This window comes from Python bivittatus, unplaced genomic scaffold, assembly GCF_059951505.1.
Source record: "Python bivittatus isolate LINGU-HERP-01145 unplaced genomic scaffold, Pbiv_v1 ctg000170_np1212, whole genome shotgun sequence".
NCBI classification, from domain to species: Eukaryota; Metazoa; Chordata; class Lepidosauria; order Squamata; family Pythonidae; genus Python; species Python bivittatus.
Window position 1 is genome coordinate 2,175,703 of NW_028277039.1, and position 24,601 is coordinate 2,200,303.

The window sequence follows — 24,601 nt, forward strand, 5'->3', positions numbered from 1 at the left end:
CATCAGCTTTACAACACTCTGAAATAGTGAAAACACTTAAGGTGATTTAAATGTTGTAATGGCAAATAAAGATTTTCTCTGATGATCAGTGACAAAAAATTTTATTAAAAAACCCTCCCTTTTCAATGCCAACAAAGGATGTTTTTCAAAAGCCCTGCAGTATGTTTGTGGATGCTTAAGATCAAAGTTAGTACAGTATTAAGTATGAAGACATTTTACAAATCCTCATGTCAGCACACAGGTGGTCTGTGCAAACAGAAGTAGCTTACAGCTAATGTATTTATTTGGTCCATCAGATGCCTGGTAGAGTAGCAGTTAAGTTTTACAGAACATCCCATATAAATAAGCTGAAACTGTAACAGTACACCAACATCCATTTCTGACACAGCAGGCACTACCAGCTGACGGAGTAAATTGTTTTACAGTAATTTACATAGTGTCGAATGACTACTTGAAACACAACTCATCTTCATTTTCCAAATGTTGCTGTGAAGGTGTGAGAAATTGCAAGAACTAGGCTAAGAAATGCTATTTTTTTTTTTGAGCCAGAATTGAAATGTTCTGAAAAGTTACCAATTGATACATCCTCTCCACTAATCTGGGGTTCCCTTGTTTTCACTTAGCAATTCATCTTTCAAACATTATAGGGATCTTCATTTTCATGACTGCTTAAATGTTAATAAGGTAGTCCAGTATATTCAAAATAGCATACTGGGGAAGATCTAAATGCTATGGAATGACAATAGCAGAGATTCTGCAAACCAGGGGCTGATACAGCTAGTTCTGGACATTTCACACCTTCCTTCCCTTGGCCTTTTGGCACACCCTCTGGCATGGCAGCCCTCAGTCCAGGGCTATCACATCATCCTGTTTGTCATCTGGCAGCTCAGAACGCATTCTTTTTGCACCAGTGTATTCTTTGTCATCAAGCTTCCTCTTGCGGTTCTTAGCTTCTGTGTCATCTGCATTCTTTGATGGATCTTCTTCAGTCTCAACAATCAGAACATCTTCATCATCTTCATCTTGAGCTAGAAAAGAAAGAGTCACCATAGTGCAAATCGGCTTCACAATTCCTTAAAATGCATGTTTACTGGAAGAGTCTGTGCATTTTTATTTCTATCAGGTCTTCCTTCTATTAGAAGGAATTTATGAATATTTATGAATATGTCACAGCCTGACACTTGCAGTGAAGGATGTGAATTGCTAAACCACTTTAATTTCTAAAATTTCTGGTCACAGAGAGAGCAGGACATACTGGTTGTGAGGACAAAACCAACCTAATAGGAAAGAAATTGGTGTGTGGATTCAGAGGCTTAGGAAAATCTGTATATGTTTTACAGAATATTAAAAAATGTACAAAAGTATTAGTTTCTCTTCAGACAGCTTACATTTCAACATTTGACATGGCTGCCAAGACTTCCAAAATGACTGAAGTACTCAACAATATTGTTTTCCCTTACCTGTGGATGTTGAGGGCTGGGCCCCATCATCACTTCCATTGGTGATATTTCTTGTGGGCTGTTCTGATGATTTGGGACCAATGATTTCATCGCCAACAACTTCAAACTCCAAATCTTTTGCAAGGTCTTCGCTGATCAAAAAGATACAGACAAAAATAAGCTTGTATGGGGACAGTTGCATGTATAATGAGAAGAAGTGTTCCTGAACCTCCTCTAGGTCCTCGCAATTGGCCGAGAAAATCCAGGGCCGAGCCATAAATTTGATCTCTTTGCTAGAAATATATCTGCCATTCTTTCTGCAGAAATTCAGTTTCTGACTTCAGCAATATCTCATAAAGTTGGACTTGACCATCCTCACCTGTGCAGCACATTGATCAGTAGGGTATAATCCTGCAGAAAATCATCTGCTTGCAGCCGAGTGCCATTTCGGATCCCAAATTCTGACAACTTCTTGTGGTTATTTGCTGTAAGCAAGAAAGGAAATCAGAAAAAGGACACTTGTAATGTTTTGTGAAAATGTACTTAACCTTCAAAATTTTTAAAATAATCAAACACATAAGGCTGCTAAAAACAATTGAAGTATAGTCAGTTCTTTGCCTGACTGGGGGGAAAAAAAACAGGAGTTGCATGTACCATATTTAAAAGAAAGGAATATGAACAAAAGGTGTAAAGGTTTTATGGATGCAGAGGATACAGTGTTTTCAGAAGCTGCCAGCATCACTTCTTCCTTGACTCCACGAACAGTTGCTTTAACAATGACTAAGAAGACATGTTCCCTCAACCCCCCTATCCAGCTGCAAGCATGCCATCTTCCAGCCCCTGATACTCACTCCTCTTTATGGCACAGGTCAGAGTCATGGGCTTGGAGGGAGAAGGGTTGCTGCAGGCCTCTTCCCCATGGTTTCCTTTCCCAATTTTTACTCTTCCACTTCCACACTTGCCCAGATAAGTCACTGTCCCACCCTCACTTTGTGAGACCTTTTCTGCTTTCCCTCTCAATTTTTCCCACCACAGGTACCATTTTCCTTGCATCTCACATTACTAGCAAGTGCAGAAAGAGAACAAATTTTTATTCCCCCAGATAAACTACTGATAGAAGGGAACTTCCATGCTCTCATTTGTGTTCTTGGACTTTCCCTGCTTTACAAGCGGCTGAAGCAGCAAGGGTAATCCCTCCCCCCTGGTTTCCATTGCTCTCTCTTGCTTCTTGGAAAGGAAGAAAGAGAACAAGGGGTGAAGGGTGACCTGGCTAAGCAGCAAATTTTCCCTTCCAGGTCGCTCCCACTGCTGAAGATCTCTGCCCTCAATCCTTTATTTCTGCCTGCAAAGACTGCACCTTTTCACCCTTTTGCTGTATCATAAGCAGGTGCAAGCAGATTTTGGTGACTGAGAATTTACTCCTGATTTTGGAGTAGTCCTGTTGTCTTACTATTGGAAAGGGGAAGTGAAGATTAGTACAATTGCAAAGGTGGTGAATTGAGAAGAGGATGTTTTTAAAATTAATTATAACCAGAATACAATGTAATGTGCTTCTCAGAAAGAATAAGGTGTTCGTTTCTATTGTGGTGGGATACAAGACCTTGGACAGAGTGATCCTGATGAAATGTAACATAAAGAAAATTGAGAGCATTAAGGAATCTTTTTCCTTAATGTAATCTGGCTTTTGATATTCACCATCCTGTTTTAGCTTTAAGTTCATACCTTCAGTTTCTCCTTCTTCTGAAGAGATGAGAATAGTTCCCTTTCCATCTTCTATCTGAACATCAGGCGCGACCATATTAAATTTCTCTTTCACTATCTGTTAGGTAAAAATATAGATTTCAGATGCTCTTTCTCCCACTCTCTAATTCTAAACATGAGAATGTTAAAAGTTAATCTTGGGGCACAGATTCTGGGGAAGAGCATCCTATCAACACTGTTCAAGCAGAAACGGAATGGAGAAAGAGCAGCTCATTTACCTTGTCCTGCAGTGTTAGAACAGTCACTTTGTGGACATTGAGCTTCACTGTTACTTCTGGCTTACTTGCACAAACGTAGCAGTTAGGATTTGGAGGGTCCAGAGCACATGGAACAAGCAGCTTCTTTTTGGGATTAGGCTGTTTATTCAGGAAGATCTTAGAGGGCAAGAGAAAACAAATCATATGCTCAGGAGGGGCAAGAAGAAAAGAACAGAACTCAGTCACTACCACACTTACCGCTCTGCACTGCTCAATTTTTCCTGAGAGAATTTTTAGACCCTCCAGCACTATCAGACCAGCTATTATGGCATTGGTAGTGGCTATAGCAGGGATAATGTTTCCTGCCATTGCTGAAAAGAAAACAAAAATAGGATGCTTTTTTTTCCACATAGGATGTGGAAAGGGGCAGAGCAAATACTTTAAAAAGTTCAGGGAAACATGAACTTACATTTGATATCAAATCTGCTCTTCATGTTCATACTAAAGATGTGCATCCTGAGATTCGCAGCAGAAGTGACAAAATCCATTGCAGAAGAGTCGTCCTGTAAACAAGATTTCCATCTTCAGTTAACAAGAAAGTACTTATAGCCCCATCAGAAGATATAAAATAACTGTATGGGTCATTTTGTTCTCAGTTTCATATAATATCAAAACCTTTCTCATGCACATTTGCACAGCAAAGGTTAACATTATCTAATTTATTCATTTATTTGCTTTCAAGTCAACCTTGATTCCTGGTGATTGCCTGGATAAGTCTCTGCAGTTTTCTTGATAACATTTTCAGATCACTGCCTTCTTCCTAGCAGAGACTTAGAGTCAGGGTCATAGGATAATACACACTGAAAGGGCCAGATTGGTCATCCTTAGAGGAATCCATTACTATTAAGCTGTTTGCGGAATAACAACAAGGTGCCAAGAATTACTTTGATTTCAATACTTTACACATGGCAAGGCTACCTCAGCTTACATATTTCACAATGCCATGTTTGTCTTTTTCTGAGATTAGTTTTTTTTTTAAAAAAAGAACAGTTTGACAGTGAAACCAATGACTACAGAGAGCAGTGGGTTCTCCTTCAGTGGATGTGTTCAGAGACTGTTCAGATGCTGTAATGTGGATTCCTGTACTGACCAGTGTCTTGGACTCCACAGCTTCCATTTCATCTTAAATGGCTCCTTCTGACTCTATTAAATAATGCATAATGCTATTTCTTAGTCAGCAGGCTGGTTTACTCCTCTGCATTCAACAGACTCCCAAGCATTTGCTGAACTAACCTTATCCCATACAAGCTCAGCTCCATCACCTTTTTCTGCCAGTTGAACTCTCAGGGTCTCTATGCTCTTAGCGAACAAATGTGCATAGCTCTTTACATCTAAAACCTGTTGGTCCTTGAGGCCCAAAGGAGACTCATTCTGCTGATTAAATGTGCTGTTGTCTTCAGAAGGAAAAAGAAAAAAGAAAAACAGCAACTTGTTCTTTAAAAACATTTCCAAATTCAATGCAATTTCACATCAAATATATTATTTGTGCATTAAGACAATGGGACTGTCACTCTGCAACCACTACAAACAAAATACAGGTCTGAAGGAAATAAAGAGCAGCACAAATAGTCTCCAGAGTTTGCATAATGTGCTTCCCACCTTCTGTTGGAAGTGAGCTGCCAATTCAGTAGAGACAGAGATAAAGTAAAGTTTAGCAGGCAGGCAAAATATTCATCCAAACAGTATCTCAAAATAATGGACTTGTCTTTGATTCTTGGAAGCAGCCTGGACTGTGGCTGCTGCTTCCCCTACAAAAGGCATCTGCTTCTGCCTTGGCTCCATTTAAATTCCTGATGGGGGAGGAGGAGGCCCAGGTGGAGAGAGTACTGGGGTGGAGGCATTTGAGCTGGGGAAAGAAGCCTGGACGGCATAGGGATGTTTGGGCAGGTGTGCTGGGTGGCAGATGGATGGAGGGTTAAGTAGTGGGTATATGCTGAGGCAACAGCAGCACCAATTCCTTTTCCCCAGCCTGGTTCCTGCCCCAATCCAGAGTTCTTTGCTGACAGAGCAGTCAGAGAAAAATGGGCCCTTAAACTGTTGAAGGACAACAGTTCCGATGGCTGATGTTGAGAAGGACAACCATGATTTATTGAAACAAAATGGGATTCCATTTAGATGGGAGAAACTAGAGGGGATACACTTTTTCTTTCAACAAAGGAAATATTGCCTGAACACAGTATAAAAAGCGAGAGATTTTCTGGAGAAATTTAAAAAAGAGCTACAACAGACACCTGAAGAAAGCACAGGACAAACTAAGAAACAAACTGGAAAAATATCAGAGAGAGATAAACCTGATGCAGAACAGGATGCTACAAGCATGAACTTTTCAAAACTATTCAAATAAATACGGATTACAGATTTCAGACAAGGAACATAAATGGGGCAAATTCACCTCAAAAAAGGAAGAAGATAATTCATCGTCTGAAAAAGTTAAAACAGGATATAATTTGTCTCCAGGAAACACATATTAGAAACAAAGATACAACACATTTAATATGTACAAAGCTAGGACAGGAATTTATTTCGGCGGGACCAAAAAAACCATAATGGAGTAGTTTTATACATTAACCCCCCATTAAAGCCTTGGTTAATAATAGTAGATCCAAGCTGTAGATTTGTGGGGGTGGAAATCAAACTTCAACGACAAAAAACTTTTATTTTGGGATTCTACGCACCAAATGAAAATAAGAGATCCTTTTACAAACATTTGATGGATCAACTGATACAATTCTATCAAAGTTGTTGCTTGATGGGTGACTGGAATGCTGTTGTTTTCCCACATTTGGATAGATCATCAGAAAAGAATATCCAAAATACTCAAGGAAAATTGCCAACATCCTTTTTCGACCTGGTAGATAATTTAGCATTAGTCGATATTTGGAGGCATATAAACAGTAATATCAGGGATTATACATATTTCTCCCAAAGACATCAATCCTTCTCTAGAAGTGATATGATATGGACTTCTAAAAATTTAGCTACCCTGACTTCAAAAGTAGAAATTCTCCCAAAGACATTTTCTGATCATAATTCTGTTAAATTGATCCTTAAAAAGAGAGCTACATCCTATACATGGAAATTAAATGAAACTTTATTACAGAAAGATCAAATAGTCAATGACTGTAAAAAGAAATTAAGAGAATATTTTGAGGATAATTAAATAAAGGCACAGATATAAATACAGTCTGGGATGTAAGCAAAGCTGTAATGAGGGGCCACTTTATAAAATATAATAAAGAAGAAGAAATCTCAAGAAAAAACTCAAGAGATTTTACTTATGTAAAACAAAAACACTTCAAATCTGCAAATAAACCTGTTGGCCTTCAAATTACAGAAAGAGAGGGAGAAAAGGACAATTTTCAAACTTGAAGAACAACAGATAATGTAACTATACAAAACATCTTTCACCAATATTATTCCACCTTGTATAAAAAAACTGATGTTCCTATAGAAAAAATAGATTCTTATCTTAGAAAACAAAACTTGCCAAAATTGACAACTTTGCAAAGACAGACTTTGAATGATCGAATAATGAAGGAGGAAATTATGGAAGCTATAAAACAGATTAAAACTGGAAAATCGTCAGGCCCAGATGGTCTTCCAGCATTCTATTATAAATATTTTGAAAGTGAAATCCCACAACCACTTCTTACTACAATGAACCATATTTTAAAAGGAGGGTCGATGCTGGAATCATGGAAAGAAGCAAATATTACATTAATTCCCAAAGATGGCCAAGATTTAAATTTGACCAAAAACTATAGACCAATATCACTACTGAATAGTGATTATAAAATATTTACAACTATTTTGGCCAATAGATTGAAAACAGTTCTGCAGGACTTTATTCATTTAGACCAAAGTGGGTTTTTACCTAAAAGACAGTTGAAATTTGAGAACAGTTTTGAATATCATTGAATATCTACAACATAACGAAAAGCAGGCTGCATTCATTTTTTTAGATGCAAAAAAAGCATTTGATAATCTTAATTGGTCCTTCCTATTTAAAGTTCTAGAAATTATGGAATTTGGGGATAATTTTACAAAATGGGTAGGGTCAATATATAGAACACAAAAAGCAAGAATTATAGTGAATGGAGATCTAACACCACTGTGTGACATTCAAAAAGGAACGAGACAGGGATCCCCTTTGTCTCCACTCCTATTTATATTGGTTTTGGAAGTTCTGAACAGGGACCTAAGAAAAGGGGATGGGATAAGAGGAATTAAGGTAAAAAGTGAGATATATAAATTAAGAGCATTCACTGATGATGTGGTATTGATGGTTCAAGACCCGCTGAAAGGGGTAGAGATATTAATGAATAAATTAAAGGAATTTGGTTCATTGGCGGGCTTCACAATTAATAAACATAAAACAAAAATGTTAATAAAAAATATGGGATCACAAGACCAAACAAAACTGATGATTAAAACCTGATGATTAAAAAAATGAAATATTTAGGAATTACTTTAACAAACACGAATTGTATGTTGTATCAGAACAATTATGTAAAAATATGGAATGAAGTGAAAAAAGATCTTGTTAGATGGGAAAAACTACATTTATCTTTATTGGGGAGAACTGCTGTGGTAAAAATGAACATCTTACCAAGAATGTTATTTTTATTCCAAACAATACCGGTACTAACCACAGAATTACCATTTAAACAATGGCAGCAGGAGATTATCAACATTTATTTGGCAAGGAAAAAAACCTAGAGTGAAATATAAAATTCTGTGTGATGCAAAAGAAAGGGGAGGTTTAGCCCTACTGAATTTAAAATTATATTTTGCAGCATCTTGCTTAGTTTGGGCAAAAGAATGGTGGTCAGGTTCAGCCCAAGAATCACCTGAGACAGTCCAGAAATCAGCTCAGCTTCTTTATTAGCTTGCACCTAATAGACAGCATCTCACCAGACTAACTCTAATCTCCCAATGACAGCAACTATAACCATTATGACCTTAGGGAGGGGCCAGTCTCTTCCTCTTGACTTTCTCTCAGTCCAGCTGGGGGCTGAGGAGATGCTTTCCTTGGAATGTCTCTCCCCCTTCCCTGTAACCCTGGAGCTCCATTCCAGAATCCTCCCCACTCGTGCTTTCCATTACAAGTTAACATTAAGAGACAGAAGATTATTAAAGTTAGAAGGTCATGACTTGAGATTTGGGTGGCATGCCTACCTGTGTTATAATATGGTTAAGGCCAATGCAGACTTTAGTAATCATTATATTAGACGAGCCATTCTAAGAATATGGAATAAATATAAATCTAGAATATGTCCCAAGCTACCTTTGTGGTTATCTCCACAAGAAGCATATCACAGAAAAGAGATGACAGGTAATTATAATTGGATAAGATATAAGGATTTGTTGGAATATCATCAAGGGGATATTAGATTGAAAATTAGGAAGATTTGACCTCACAAGGCTTCGAGTGCCATTGGTTTCTATATAGGCAACTATCAGAAAGATTTAAAGTTGATAAGAAACTATATGAATTTGAAAGGGATAAAACTATATTTGAAACCAAATTATGTTTAAATGATTATCATTATAAAATGTATAAATTACTGTTAACTTTGGAAACGGAAGAGGAATTAGTAAAAGATTGTATGATAAAATGGGCAAAAAAATGCCAATATAATATCCAAATTGAACAATGGGAAAATATGTGGTTATAAGAGTCTCGAATTTACATTATAACCTTAAAGAAAATTTCTACAAAATGATGTATAGATGGCATTTGACACCAGATAAACTCTCTAAAACGTATAAAGGAATACTGAATGCCTGCTAGAAATGTAAAAGACAGGAAGGAACCTTTTACCACCTTTGGTGGTCCTGTAAAAAAGTACAAAAATACTGGATGGACATACATATAGTTACACGAAAAATTTTGAAAATGGACATTCAATTGAAATCAGAAATCTTTTTATTAGGGACGATGGATATGCATTTAGAAAAAGAACACACGGTATTCTACTTCTTTATATGAGAACAGCTGTGAGACTGCTTCTGGCTCAACACTGGAAAGACCAGGCATTACCTACAGTAGAGGAGTGAATTGTCAAGTTGTCAGAATTAGCAGGGATGGCGAAATTGATGGTGATTATAAAAGAAAAAACATTGAAAAAATTCAGGAAAGACTGGAAGCCATTTATTGATTTTTTTTGTATAAAACTGAACAAAGTCAAATAGCAACATATGAGTTTGATGATTAGGGATACCAATAGGCTATTGGGAAAAGTAGAAGCTATATTATAAAGTTAAACAAGGCTGTATGAAAAGTTTTTTGTATATGTCCTTTGCAAAAGTCAGAAGTCGCTTTGTTAAATGTTCATATACGTTTGTTATTTTTCCTTTTGTTGTTTTTCTTTTCTTCTATTTTCTAATCTACATTTCTACTATTTTTCTTCTCTTGCAATTCTTCTATTTCTCATACTGTCATTGTAATCTTTTTTTCTTTTTTCTTTTTATTTGTATATTATGAAAAATAAAAATAATTGGAATGAAAAAGAGAAACGGGCCCTTAAACTGTTGAAGGACAACAGTTCCAATGGCTGATGTTGAGAAGGACAACCCTGTCTTCATAATTGTTTCTGATTTAAGAGACACCATTTCCCCTGGAAAAGTCCATTAAGTTGAGGCTTTACTTTTTTATGCATAACATTTACAACACACAAACATCCTCAGCATTTTCATAGCTGCATTTGTGAAATGGAATGAACTGAAGAGGCAATCCTTGGACCAACAATTTTTGATAACTTTTGAGGAAGGTTGTTGAGAAGGTTGTCAGTCTGCAGCTGATGAGAATCCTGGAGGAAATGGATTATCTAGATCCGTTCCAGTCCAGTTTCAGGCTGGGATTTAGTGCTAAGACAGCTTGCTGCACTTGTAGATGACCTGTGGAAGAACCAGGATGGAGGGAGTACATCTATCCTTGTGTTCTTTGATCTCTCAGTGGCTTTTGAACCTGTCAATCATGGTATCCTTCTGAGCTGGCTCTGTGGGTTAGGGACTGGAGGGACGGTTTTACAGTGGTTCTCTTCTTTTCTCTAGGGTTGGTTCCCATCAATGTTGGTTGAGGGGGCAAAATCACTCCTTAGGCCCCTCCTTTGTGGGGTGGCAGGAAGTTCTTCTCTCTCCCCTCCTATTTAACATCTACGTGAAGTTGCTGGGAGAGGTCATCTGTTGCCCTGCGGTGAGGTGTGGTCAGTATACTGATGATACCCAGCTGTACATTGCCCATGGCAAATGAAGCAACATTGTTGATGACCTGTCTCAGAGTCTGGAGGCTGTAGGAGTTTGGATGGGGAATGTCAGGCCCAGGCCAAGAACAAAGGTGAAACAGTCCAGTTGAGTAAAGTTCCTTTATTTGCTTACACCTTATAGACAGAATCTTGCCAGACTAAATCTATACTACAGCAATAAGTGGATATACCCTGGGAGATTCTAGGGAGTGGCTATCCTGAAGTTCTTTTGCTTCCCACGCTCCCCCTGTGGCCTGTGCTGTCATTTGTCCCCTTCCTGGAATGCACCCCCTCCTTCCTGATAACCTTGATCTCTCTCATCACCCTCCTCTTTGTAGATACATTTCATCACAGGAAACAACAGGCTTCAGCTCAACCCTGGCAAAACAGTGGATCTGGGGCCTTCTGGATCTGGGAATTTACCAACTTTGGTGCTGGATGGGGTGGCCCTGTCTCAAACAGACTCTGTGTTCCATCTGGGGGTCCTTCTGGACTCATGATTCCTGCTTGAAGAGCAGATGGAAGTTGTGGCTAGAAGGGCCTTTGTGCAACTTTGTGCTATCCACCAGTTGTGCCTGTTCCTGGATTGGGAGGCTATACCCTCAGTCATTTATGCCCTGGTCACCTCCCAAATGGATTACTGTAATGTGCTCTACATGGGGCTGCTCTTGAAGAGCATCTGGAAGCTTCAGCTGGTGCAAATGCGGTGGCGCAGGCAGTTATGTGTACCCCTAGAACTGCACATCACACCTCTGCTCCATGAGCTGCATTGGTTGCCAGTCTGCTTCCAGATTCAATTCAAGGTGCTGGTTATGACCTGTAAAGCCCTATATGGCATGCGACCAGGTTATTTGAGGGACCTCCTCTCCCTGGTTACATCTACCTGTCCCATCAAGTCCAGTAGGTAGGGCCTGTGGTGGATCGTGTCTGCTAAGGAGCTTTATCAGACAGAACCCAGGTGGAGACTTTTCTGCTGTGGCACCCACCCTGTGGAACAACATTCCCCCAAGATTGGCCCTATTCCTTCCAAGAGTTTGTCTTGGTTTTGTCATCGGGCCTGTGGGCCCATCAAAGCATGGAGCCCACAAAATGATTGTGTTGTTTGTAAGTTTTGGAATATGCTCTCCCATGTTTTTTGTTTTATTTATACTTTTTAACTACTTTGCTTGTATTTTAATGGTTTTGTTTTTCAATTGTTTTGATGGTTTGGTTTTTGTTAAATTATACGTGCTACCCAGAGCCACATATGTGAGATGGGCGGCTATACACAGCAATTAATTAATTAATTGATTAATTAATTAATTAATTTTACTGTATTTTTCTTTTTGATTTTTTTGTCTCAAAAAAGTCATTGGGAATTGGGTGGCATATAAATTTCAACAACAACAACAACAACAACAAGTCAAATTTAAACTATCATGATCATATCCTTCAAAAGAATATTTTGGAACACAGAATGACCTGTAATCTTGAAGCATGAACACTAGAGATGACTTTGCACATGTGTCTCTCACCCCAGTTGTTACTGCCAACTGCAGAACTGTGAAATCACAATTTTAGCTACTCTTCAAATTGGGATGATACAGTGCAGGGGACCAGTACTAAATAAATGGTGTGAATACACAGATTCTCTACCAGAAGCCAGTAATGAAATACTTAATTGTTTGGCTGATTCAGTTAATTATGTTAGATATTTTCAATTCCATTAGATATTTTCAGCTCTTAATCTAAAAATGCTTACCTTGACTTTGTATTTCATTCCAGTCCAGGGGAATAGGAGGTTTCCTTTTTCTCCAGAGCTTATCCATTGTTAGCAGATACCTGATGTCATCTTTGAAAAGCTAGAAAACCAGATTTGGAAAGAAAGCCAAGTGATGCTCTTTTATGATATACATATTAACAGCTCTCTGGTTAGGGCTGATAGAGAACATTAGGAACAGGGCTGTTTTAAAGATATGCTGAATGACAGTAGCGAATTTCTGGAAAATCTCATTTTAAATTGCTGAGTGCAATCTTGTGCAAATTTGACAAAAAAGAAAGCAAAATTAAATTTATAGACATGCTGTGTTCTGTTTGTGAACTCTGAAGATTTAATATCAACTGAAGCAGCCTAATGGCCCATAAAAGAAATAAAATAAAGAAGGTCCACCCATATCAACTACCATTTGATCCAACTGCACTCCTCAGGCAATACAATACAGCCCCCGGGCCAGAAAAGGTTGCCTGCTCCTGATACAAACTTTTGCCCACATAACCCCTTCTTTCTGTTTTAGCAGCCTTCCCCTCTCAAATGTATAGCTTGTCACTATGAAAAACATCTCTCAAAAACAACACAGAGAGTATGAATGAGGTCAGGAGCATTTGGAGTTTTAGAATTCGTATACCAGCAAAGGAGGAAGATGAGGTTCAGAGAACAAGGGAAATGCGTGGGTGTAGAGAGAACAGCATGTGGCGGAACCCCTGCACGAGTCTCTAGAAGGTATTCTTCTGCAATATAGGAACAGCTTCCTTTCTCTTAAATGTCCCTGATCAAAACAGCTTAAATGCAGCTGATCAAAGCTGGCGATACCTTGCAGCAACCATACCGGGCTATAAATTCTCAAGGTATAACAGATAGGTTATCCCTAAGTAAGTACCCTTGTTTTCACCTTTCAGAATACATTACTAAATTAATGAATGGAAACACTTTACAAACTTAAATTTAAAAAATGTAAAACTTTTTAAAATTAAAAACTGATGACTCTACTGTGGTATAATGTTTCATTTAATTTCATCAGCTGCATCCTACTGTACCACCTAGGCACTACATGGAAATAAGTACGTTACAGATATTTACTTCACAGTTCCGTTTTTATTGAGTATGCCATACCTTAGTGAAAAGTTTAACTGCATCATAGCCTGTTGATTTAGCCCATTCCTTGGTTGAAACACGTTTAATGTCCCCATCCTCATTCGAGGCTCTTGCTCTAGCCTCAGCTTCTGCTGGCTCCCCTGTCAATAATGGAACATTTTACATTCATTACTAAGATATTTTGCCCAATATCTTTTAACCAAAGAATAGGTATTTCTCAGGAAGAAAGCCCATGTAGAGGGTTGTGGACATTGTTCAGATTACCACAGAATCCAACTGCTTAGCTGGGTATATAAGAGAATCCAAGACTCAGAGCCATGTATGTTCTTAATCCAAACCCTTTAAAAGAAAATGGCTAAGACTCAGATGGTTCGAAAGGTTTTCCTGCGGACAGTGACAGTTCTGTGGCAAGGAGAATGGAAATACCCTTGTGTGGTAGTTGGTTGGCCCTCAGGAAGAAAAGCCTGGAGAGAATCAGTAGGAGCTGTGAAGAGGTTTTAAGTCTCCAATAAACAGAATAAAGGGTTCATTTCAAGAATGAAGAGGCAATTTTACACTTACAAGCAGCTTCAGGATCAGCTCTGTCAGGAGACACCTCTTGATCAGCATCTTCTTCTCCAAACAGTTGGCTATGCATTCAAACACACAAAATACACAATTTCATACATTCACATCACTTTTCCAAATAAAGTATAATCAAGAGCAATTATTCATTTTGTTTATTGGATTGTTCCCAGAGCCTAGTCCAGTATTTTAACTACTACACCACACAGGCAAGTGTTCATTTTAAGAACTAGGGAGAAAAAACCAATTAGCATAGTAAAAGTCAGAGATGGTGTCTGTCCAAAATTGAGAAGCTAATCAGTCTTGATCTGCATTCAAATATTATAGTGAATCCTCCTGTTTGACAAGACAGACTACTATCTCCTCCAAGCTCTATCCTCAAATATGCTTACTGTTAAGGAAATTTTTTTCTGGCATTCAGTTGGAATTTGCTTTCCTTTAACTTAAATCCATTATTTTGTGCAGTGACAAAGAACAGGTTTTGGCCTTCTATATGTCATCCTTAGAGGAGTTTCACAAGTACCCCCATATCCTCCTCAGAGTTCTCTTCTCAAGGCCAAATGTGCCCCATTTCCCCAATATCTCCTTAAGGGTTTCTGGTCTCTGGATCATCTTTGTTGCTCATCTTTGAACCAATTCCAAATTCTAGATGGGGTCCAACCAGAAAAGAACAGACTGCAACTACTGGTATTTGGTTCAAAGGGACCATGTTGGTTACAGTATTCTTGCTATTCATCACTCAAGGCAGTTATTAGAAGAATAATCTGTGAATTATTACAAAAATGTGTCAGAGAAGTTTCCACAAAAAACAGGCACTCTTGCTGCAACTGGACAGGACAACCTGCCTTGCTTGTGTTTACATTTACAGCATGCCAGCAATGATCTGTTACATCCAGGTTTCTTTCATAAGGTGGGATCGTCCACTCAATAGTCCTATCAGACAAATCTGCATAACACGCCAGGTACAGAGCCCCAGCCCAGGCAATTACTTCTTAGCGCTTACAAAGCAGAGAGTACCAGAACCCCTCTGAGGTTTGCAACAGGAAAATGGCATTTATCCCTTTAAAACAGATAGCTTACTTGAATAAATACTTTGCCCACACAATGCAATGGATGGGTTCAGAAGGAGTGTTCCGAATGGTACAGCCTGGAAATGTTTTCTGGGTTGGTTTGGGGTGACATTCATAACACTCTGTCACTCCCTATTGAGGGAAAAATTAGAAAAAAAAATACTGCAGAGTGTGTATTGTTACATTTTGAGGATTATAATGCTGCAGCATGAGAGACCAGAAAGACAATGTCTTACCTTTTTGATAACTGTGACCTGCCCAAGATAGCCTGCGGTCCCACTTTCTATAAGAGGGACATCAGCAGCTAGACACATCCTGTTCACATGGTTACGGGCAGCTGTGCAAAGAGATGACTATTACTGACTTCCAAGAACCAGAAAGGGCTAGGTTCAATACTGCCAGATTTCTCCCTAAAGTACAGTGGTGTCAGTCCTACAAGATAGACCAGACTAAGAAACCAATGCCATATAGGTTGGGACTACTTTTCTTGTAACAGCTTAGTAACAGAATCTGGCAAGTCTGAATGTGCTTCTCCTCTCCCTCACTTTATCTTTGTGTGAATTAGGGAGAGGCTTGTCTGAAATGGTTTCTCAAATTAGTTTCTTGGAACGGGCTCAAACCCTGCTTATCTGACCACTGCCTTAGCAGCGGCTCTTCTTCCTGTTCTTCAGGGCCATTCCCTATGACCTCTACAAGTGGTTACTGTTCACTTTGATCACTGGGCAACAACTAAGTTAGCAGCTTGCAATCAGAGCAGTTGTTCTCAACATTAATTCTTAAACATTATTCCCCATATCCATCTCTGCAGCACATGTTATTAGGAAATAGATTGGAACAGATGCAGGGAATAATTGAGGTCACAAATGTGTTTGTCTGTGAGACCCATTTCAAAATGTAAGATGCAAAAAGAAATCTCACCTCTGTTATCTAAGGCATTCATAACTAGGGTGAACTGACGAAAAAATTCCACATTATAGTCAGGGCTGCAGAAAAAGAACACATACCTGTTTAGTTAAGTCTGTCAAGTAAAACCCACATGAATGCAACCCTTTCCAAACATCAGTCACAAGGATTTGTAATTCCACTGGTTACCCAGTCCATCACACAAAACATATGAATTAGCAGGTTAATTCAAAAATTACTTTCTCTCAGTTAATAGATCAAAACAGTTTGGAGAAAAATAAAATGGGCTGTTATATTTCAGGCTGGACAAATAACTGATGGAAAATCACTGTTCTTTCTACAACCTGTTTCCTTAAACAAAAGCTAGTTAGAACCCGCCAAAAACAACTTTCTAATACTTTATTTTTGGAATAAAGTTGACTGTGTTACATCTAGTGAAATCTATCTTTTTGTTTGGAATATGTATAGCTGATGATGAGGTGATGGTTTCAGAAGTTTCAGTAGCTATCAGGTATTCTATAATGTTACCAAATAATATTAAGTAGAAAAAGGAAAATTAAGCAGTCTGGTATCTTACAATGCCTCACGTAATGGAAGAAACTCTAGACTGTGTGACAAACAGAATTTATTTCCAAAAGCCAGGTTTCTTGAATTTAGACATTTTTAAAAAATAACTAAGCAGTAAAAACATTTAAGAACAAAAGTCAGACATACTTCATAATGCTGTCATGATAAGCAATAATATTAGCTTGTGGGTGAAATTGTAGCACACTTTCTTTGGCAACCTGCAAGAGATTAAGAATGCATGTTTATACTCAAGAACCAATTAAATTTAAACTTCACACTGTGAATCAAAAGTGGCCTTATGAATTTTTAACAAGCGTACAAGACAAACAGAAGGACACAAACCAAACCAAGAAAATGAAAAAGAAATGTTTGGTGCACATATATACCCTCTCCTTCTTTAGCGACTACAATCCATTCCAGTGATTTGGTCATTAAGTGAAATGGTCACTAAGCGAACAGGTGACTAATGGAGAGAGAGTGACCCTAAGAAGATCACTGGTTGCTGCCATCTCATTCACATAAAGTTCTCTTGCACAGTATCCTTTGCTTGACCCATTTTTTTCTTCCCCCTCCCCCACAGGGTAGAGAGATTGCCTAAACAAGCTACCTTTTCCTGAGCTGCTTTTCTCCGCAGCACAGTGCTTCCCTAAAATGTGCTAACTGCAAGGTAACAACTGGCATTCCCTCTAGACCACAATCAATAGCCACCTCAACAAACCATGCCACAGAGCACTGTAGAAAATGCTTGGGCTCCCATGGATTCAAGATATCTGAGAGCTACCCTGAGAAAGAAGCAGCATGTGATGGTGGTGGCTGGTTTCCTACTAAGAGGAAACAAGGTGACTGTGTGCAGGAGGTGTGTTGCCTTTCAGATGCCCATATATAAGATGTGATAGAGAGATTTCCAAATCAATTCAAACCCACTGGGAGGTATTCTTTCCTCTTGATCAAGGATGACACAGCCAGAAGAGACCTCTGGAAATTAAGAGGTCTTGGGCAGGAAGGTTGAAGGACCTGGAAGCAAACATAGCTTTTTCCTCAAACCTTCTGGTCAAGGGTCATAATACAAGAAGAGAAAACAGAATCCTGGAAGTCAACAATTGGATGGTATTGCCAAGAAGTATTTAGGTTCTACAATGACCATACCACCTTCACAAAGGACTCCTGGTAAAATACTGGGAAGAAAGCATTAGGTAGGTGCCTCGCACAGAAATTCAGGAATGAGAGTATGGAAATCATGTTGAAAATAATGCCGTTGTGGGAGCTTGTTATAGATTGTCTGGGCAGACAGAAGATACAGACGAGGCCTCCCTGCATCAGAAGACTATGCAAAAGGCATGCAAAAGTGAGAACAGGGGGGTTAGGTTATCCTGACATCTGCTGGTAATCTAATTTGGCCAAGAGTCAGAGGTATAACAAATTCTTGTCCTATCTTCTGTCAACATAATTTGGCAGAAAACAGAAAAAAGATCAAGGGGTCTCTTATCCTAGATCTCATCCTTTCCACAGGGAGAAATTGGTAGAAGAACTTTGAGGGAAAGTGATCTTGTCATCTTTGAATTTGCAATACCCAGGAGAGTGAGAACTGAGAAGAGTCAGACTTGAATCCTGGACTTCAGAAGAGCAAATTCTGATGAACTCCAAGGGAAGGTAGATTGGATCCAATGATTTCTAATCCTGAAGGAGAAAAGTATCCCTAACCAGTGGGAAACTACAAGGAACTTCAAAACTACAAAAGAACTACAAAGTACTACAAAGGAACTTTAAAACTACAAGGAACTTCCTGACTGTATGAACTGTCAGTCAGTGGAACAGGTTGCCACATGAGGACGTAAATTCTCCTTTGACAGAGGTATTCAGACAGAAAAGATGCTCTAGGGGATCCTGCACTGAGTGGGTGTTGGATGAGATGACCTCTAGGTCCTATACAAGTTATGGTTCTACTTTAGTGCCCAGATCTGAATGGCTTTGGATGTATTATTTTTTTTCTGTGTTTTTTAATCTTTTCATATTTTTTGTTATTTCTTGTTTACTTGCTTTTTAACCCAATGCTAGACACCCAAGGCTAGGTTAGACAGCCATATAAATTGGCTAAATAAATATTTAAGGTACAGTTTGCCCAATGAAAAATGGAGAGGAACAATGACTTCTCCTTGAGAAAGAGAATATAAATGGTAGATAAATTGAGTTGAAGCTGAAAAATATAAGAAATTGAGTATACTCAGGAGTCCTCTTACCTGAGCTTTTGATCTTCCAACGTGCTTCTTTTGAAACAAGAACTGCCTATTGAGATTACTGACATCAATGGTATCCAGATCAATCTAGAAATATAGTAATTGCAGTCACCAGATCTGTTCAGATGAATTAACAAAAGCATATTTTATGCATATCAGAAATCACGGCACTGCATTTTGAATGGGGAAGGCACAGAGAGATAGACCACCCCCTTGCTATGTCACCTCAGTCATCTCAAAAAATGCAGCTATGTACTATTTCAATATACAAAGCCGAACACCAAGCTACCCTAGACTTGGATCACTTTGGAACACAAATTGTTACTGAATTAAGAAATGGTATTTCTAAGTTAACATTTTCAATTGCCTGCTTCCATTAGCAGTCAGTTGACAGAAGAGAATGTATATCATGCAATATTATCTGTTGTACGCACAACAAACGATCTTGCACGTACATGTTTAAAATTTACAACATAAGGCAGTTTAATTGGGTGCTTTTATTTTAGAAATATGTCACCAGAAAAACTGGCTAATACATGATTAAAAAATTTGTATCAAAGCAGCCCATTAAAAATGCACAAAAACAGAAAGCAAAGAGCAAACCTGGAATTAAAATCCACATTTCAGCAGCAGCCCAAAGGGTATTTGGATCCTGCTGGCTGCAGCCATATCATGATTGGTCTTGAACAGTCTCTGATGCTGGATGAAGCACATGGGTGGCAGATGGGTCTCTTATTTGTACTTAAAACTTTATGTATGGGCTTTGATAAACAGAATGAATTGGGTCTGATGCAAACAGAATGAATTGGGTCCAGGCTTAGTCATACTTAAACTAGAAAAACTGAAATCAGGTTAATCAAGATATCAATGGATTTGCTCCCAGTATAATCAAATCTGGATCCAACCTATGCATATTAAAAATATACAGATAAACTTCTACCCCATTTTCTAGCTTTTACTTCATAATAATCAGCAAGCAACTGTTTTGATTTGCATTATAAAATGAAATCAGTGATTTCCAGCATAATAATCTGCCTGCTGTACCACTGTGACCCAGTCAATTCCAATTAAAGAATGAGATTAATCAATGAAATGTGGCTAAATTAAGCTTTGTTAGTAAAGGAAAAAATGTTACCTACAACTGTCCTATATAGATGCAAAAGTATACTTTTCTAAGCAGGAAAGAGCTATAAGGATATATCAGTTTAGTTTATGAATGTCTGAAAAATGTCACTTGAAATCCTCCACAATTTTTGCATCCTTTATGAGATTAAAGCCTGAAATTTTAAGTATTTTAGATTGCTGTTTATTTAAAAATAACATACGAAATTTATACCATACCACCATTTGTCAACTGTGGATGTGTTTTATCTTTTCTGGTATTTTGCTATTAACATTGCATTTTCTTCTAGCTCAGGCTCTGCTCATCAGTATTCTACTGCCTGTTTTCTTGTAATTCCTCAAATATTATTAGTAGTGTGTGGAAACATTATGTCTAATGATTGTGCTGATATTTCTATACTTCTAAATGGAACAAAATGCCAATGAATAATCATGAATGCATCTGAATTTGGATTCTCTTTCAGCTGAGACCCAGAACAAACAAAATGTTCTGAGTTTTATTTCTGCAGAAATGCAGCCACCTCCAAAATAGTTCAGTAGAACTTGTGGAACATCATGGATTTGGGGGGGGGGGGCGGAATCAAAACCCATTTTACATTTCCTGCATATGTTTATGTTTCCTTCTGTGAAAACATTAATGCACAATCTTTTTCCAGTTAGGTGTCATTAGCATACTAGTGTACCATACACAGCAGCCACGGTATACAAATACTGAAACAGACTCCTTACAAACTTAAAGAGTTTTGAAAAAAACAAAACACCAGGTCCTTCAATTCTGCAGGGAATGCATTCCAAAGAGCTGCATTTGCAGCAGAGAAGGCTCAATTAAGAGTTGCCACCAGACAATCTTGCAGCAATCACAGGCAAACTACAAGTATATGTATTTGCCAGCCATAGCCACAGCAACTTGCTGGCTTTGTTGATAAATGCAACAATCTTGAATTCATCCATTTCGAACCCTAAACTGCCAATTATTTTGGGCTGGTCCCTGGCAATAATACTTTTAAACTCTTTTAAGTCAGACCTTCCCTCGGTGTTTTTCCTATAAATTGTTAAAACATCGTTAAAAGTCCTTTTCCAAAAGCTCACTATAAAGACCTATCACTTTTCAATATCTTACATTTTCTGATTTCAACTGCTATTTGATGACTGAGGTTTTAGGAACTCTTGTTTTCTATGGGCTGGGTTTGTCCCAGTTGAGGCTGAACCAGGTCAAAAACCTATTAACTGCATTCATATAACATACTAAGTTTAGCTAGTTTTAACTTGGGGCGGTAGGTGTTTGTTAACTTAGCATCTTGTGCAAACCCAAACCATTGGTCACTTTGTGGGTTAATGTATTGCAATGTACTAATCCAGAAAAATGGATTACAGGCATACCTCGTTTATTGCACTTCGCTTTATTGTGCTTCATAGATATTGCATTTATCAAACAGCATTGCATGCTACAGAGAAATCTTTTGTGAAAGGAAGAGTCAATCGATACAGCAAACTTTATTGTCTTATTTTAAGAAAATTTTAAATTAAAGTATGTACATTGTTTTTTTAGACATAATGCTATTGCACACTTAATAGACTACAGTATAGTGTAAACATAACTTTGATATGCACTGGGAAACCAAAAAAATTGTGTGACTTGCTTTATTGCGATATTTGCTTTATTGAGTTGGTCTGGAACAGAATCCACAGTATCTCCAAGGTATGCCTGTAATTCTATAAGTTAACTATCTTGCACAAAACCAGGTCCTTAGATTTCATAAGTACTACTGAATAAACAAATTAAGACTTCAGATATGAGCAACAGAAAAGCTAAACTCAAAACACAAATTGCTCATCCAGCATTAACTCCTTGGCAGCAGCTGAATAGATACTTCTAGGAAGCCCATAATAAAAGGGGTTGCTATTCTTTTCTATTGTTTGTTTACAGCAGTGTTTCTCAATCTTGGCAACTTTAAGATGTGTGGACTTCAACTCCCAGAATTCCCCAGCCAGAAGTCCACACATCTTAAAGTTGCCAAGGTTGAGAAACTGTGATGGGATGGAATTATGAAGGCCACACTCAGGGAGGCAAGCATCCTCTTTCGTCTCCAGAGGGACGAGGAAGAGATAAGAGGATGAGGCTGGCACCTCCCTGAGGAATTCACTGTGTTTTCATAGCTACTGTGGGAACCGAGTTTTCAGTCTGGGAAGATTCTTGATAGAGGTTGTAGCTAATAAACATTGCTGAACAGAACTTGCATGGTCTCCTGGAGTTCCTCGGGCTAGGCCTAACCCTAACCCTGACAGAAACACTGGTTTAGAGTGTCTAAAAGGCACCCTGGCTCTGTACATGGATGCTCCACTGTCAGCATCTGCCACATCTAAACTGACCAGAAAATAACTCCCTGTGAGATGTAATGGCAAAAGTGTTATATGGAACCCAAATTTCCTCTGGGGATGAAGATGAGGGCAACTATGGCCAGCCACTCTCTCTCAGCCTATTTAATCTCACCGAATCGACGCGACAGGAAACGGGAACAAAGGACGGAAAGGAGGCAAACCCAGGTTCCACACAGCCCTTCAACATTCGTGCCCTGTAAGGGAGGCGAGGAGGACTCCTGGTCTCTTTGCTCCTAGGGAGGCGGGCTGCCTCCAGCAGGACACCAGTTGCAGCTCCGAGCATCAGCAGCCACTCCCCAACCTGAAAAGTCTCTGCCTGGATCCTCTTCGAGGGCCCTGAGAGCCGCTGGAGGGCTCACCGGTGGGGCGCAACTGCTGCTTTCCCATGGAGCCGCCCCACGGCGGCTCATCCGGGACCCTCAACTCAAGCGTCCTTACGAGGCATAAGCCGCAGGCAGCCTTCCCCCGAGACTTCCCTCGGCTCCCCTCCAGAGCCTGTCGGGAGGGCCTGGGTCAGCCTGAGGATTGAAAGCCGGGACTGGGGCGCCGGGCACCGAAGGTGGACTACCTCTGCAGAGGGAGGCTCCCTTCGCACGCCGCCGCCAAGCCCCGCCCCGCGTCCACAGGGGTGCCCCTCCCGGGGGGGAACACGAACAGCCCTGAGGGCGACGGCGCCCGAGGAAAGGCGCCGAGCCGAGGAAGGGGAAACGTCTACCCGCCCACTTGCTCCGCAGGCCTCACCACGTCGATGTGGGCGAAGCCGGTGAGAACCAGGTCCTTGAGAAGCTCGCAGCCGATGCCGCCGGCGCCCACCACCAGCACCCGCGCACAAGCCACGGCCTGGGCCAGCTCCCCCTGCAGGGCCAGAGACGCCGCCGCCGCCGCCGCCATCCCAAGACGGAGGAAGCAGGCGGGAAAAGGGAAAGCGAGCGACTCCGAGCGAGGCGCCGCGCATGCGCGAATCCTCAGGCTGCCTCCGGCGAGCGTCACCACGGAGCAGAAATCGCGCTCCCAGAGCGGCCGCTGCCCTCGCCGCGCGGCGACCCCTAGCGACTGGCGGGCAGGCAGTACGGTGCGGTGACTGGGGTGGCCGCCCAGCTCCGGCTTCCCGCGCAGCGGCTGGGCGGAGCGGCGGCTCCCTCTTTGGGGCATAGCGGGCTCGACCCCAGGACCGCGGCCCCCATCGCTCCTAGCCGCTTCTCTTCCCCGGCGCGCTGGCGAGGGACGGCCCGCTTTGCTCTTTCCGAGCCGCGGCTGCCGCGAAAGGACGGGCGGCCTCTCCCGCTCGGCATTCACCGGGGCTCCGCAGAGCGGGGTAGGGCGCCCGGCTGAAGCGGGCGCCGCGGCGCCGTCTGTCAACCGGCCCGAAGACTCTGCGGCAGGAGGTCTCTTCTCCACTTCCAGCCCGGCGTTCCGCCGCAGAGGCACAGGCAGCACCCCCAGGAGAAGGTGCCCCACCCGTCGAATGCTTTCCAGAACAGGCGCATCGCTCCAAGCCTTTTGCAAAGCACCAAGCCGGGCTCGACTCTCAGCAACTCTCCAGCCGCTTCCCCTTCCTTCGCAGCAGCCGTTCTTAGCAAGTGAACGCGGTCGGGCGCTGCCTCCCGCTCCCCAGAGGGAAGACGAAGCCAGCGGGGCAGACCGGAGGGGCAGTGGGGGCAGCCCCCCTTTCTGGGAGAGCGGTGTCTTGCTGCCGGACTGCATCACCAGGCAGCCATTTGGAGAGCGGGTGCAAAACAAAAGGAGTTCCACCCAACAACCGCTCACAGGCAGGAGTAACCCCTGCTGCACAGCCTGGAGTACAGAAGCCCATACTCTTCCAAATGAAAACTGGAGCCCTTTCATTGCCTAACCTGATGTTGGAGGAGGGAGGGATAAGTATCCAAGCGATAACCCAGCCCCAACCATAAAGGGCTTTATAGATTCATGCGTGGGCATACACACAAAATATAAATATTTATATAAAATATATTATTAATTATAATTTATATAAAAATACAAATAGGCACTTTTGGTTCCACACTCAGTCTCTAAAGACCTTTTTTCACCTGCCTTGGGAAGGCCATGAAAGCAGGAACCAATGTTGCCCCAAGAGGCAACCTGTTCCATGGTAAGAGAACTACCAAGAATGCCCAAAGTTGGAATTTCCCTGGTAGGTGGAATCCCTTAGTAGGGATTCTTCCTAGTCTGGCCTAGAACAGTGAGCT

The 24,601-nt window shown here is 40.5% G+C and overlaps 1 protein-coding gene across 2 annotated transcripts; it reads right to left on the reverse strand.

Annotated features, from left to right (window-relative positions):
• Positions 1-84: 84 nt before the first annotated feature.
• On the reverse strand, positions 85-24,309 carry UBA2 (ubiquitin like modifier activating enzyme 2). Of its 2 annotated transcripts, XM_088135505.1 has the most exons (17): positions 23,136-23,360; positions 18,897-18,980; positions 16,807-16,877; positions 16,108-16,172; positions 15,426-15,526; positions 15,200-15,321; positions 14,117-14,184; positions 13,574-13,695; positions 12,446-12,545; positions 4,691-4,851; positions 3,867-3,960; positions 3,656-3,768; positions 3,419-3,574; positions 3,162-3,258; positions 1,819-1,924; positions 1,461-1,591; positions 85-1,028 (listed from the first exon to the last, which is right to left on the reverse strand). In XM_088135505.1, exons 1-17 carry the CDS (start codon positions 23,283-23,285, stop codon positions 844-846), a joined length of 1,926 nt encoding a protein of 641 aa, XP_087991631.1. In that variant the 5' UTR covers positions 23,286-23,360; the 3' UTR covers positions 85-843. The 2 variants fall into 2 exon arrangements, with proteins under 2 accessions (XP_087991631.1, XP_087991632.1); XM_088135506.1 differs by lacking the exons at positions 85-1,028; positions 1,461-1,591; positions 1,819-1,924; ... (3 more) ...; positions 3,867-3,960; positions 4,691-4,851 and adding an exon at positions 4,858-10,749 and having other exon boundaries at positions 23,136-24,309.
• Between the last annotated feature and the right edge of the window lie 292 nt (positions 24,310-24,601).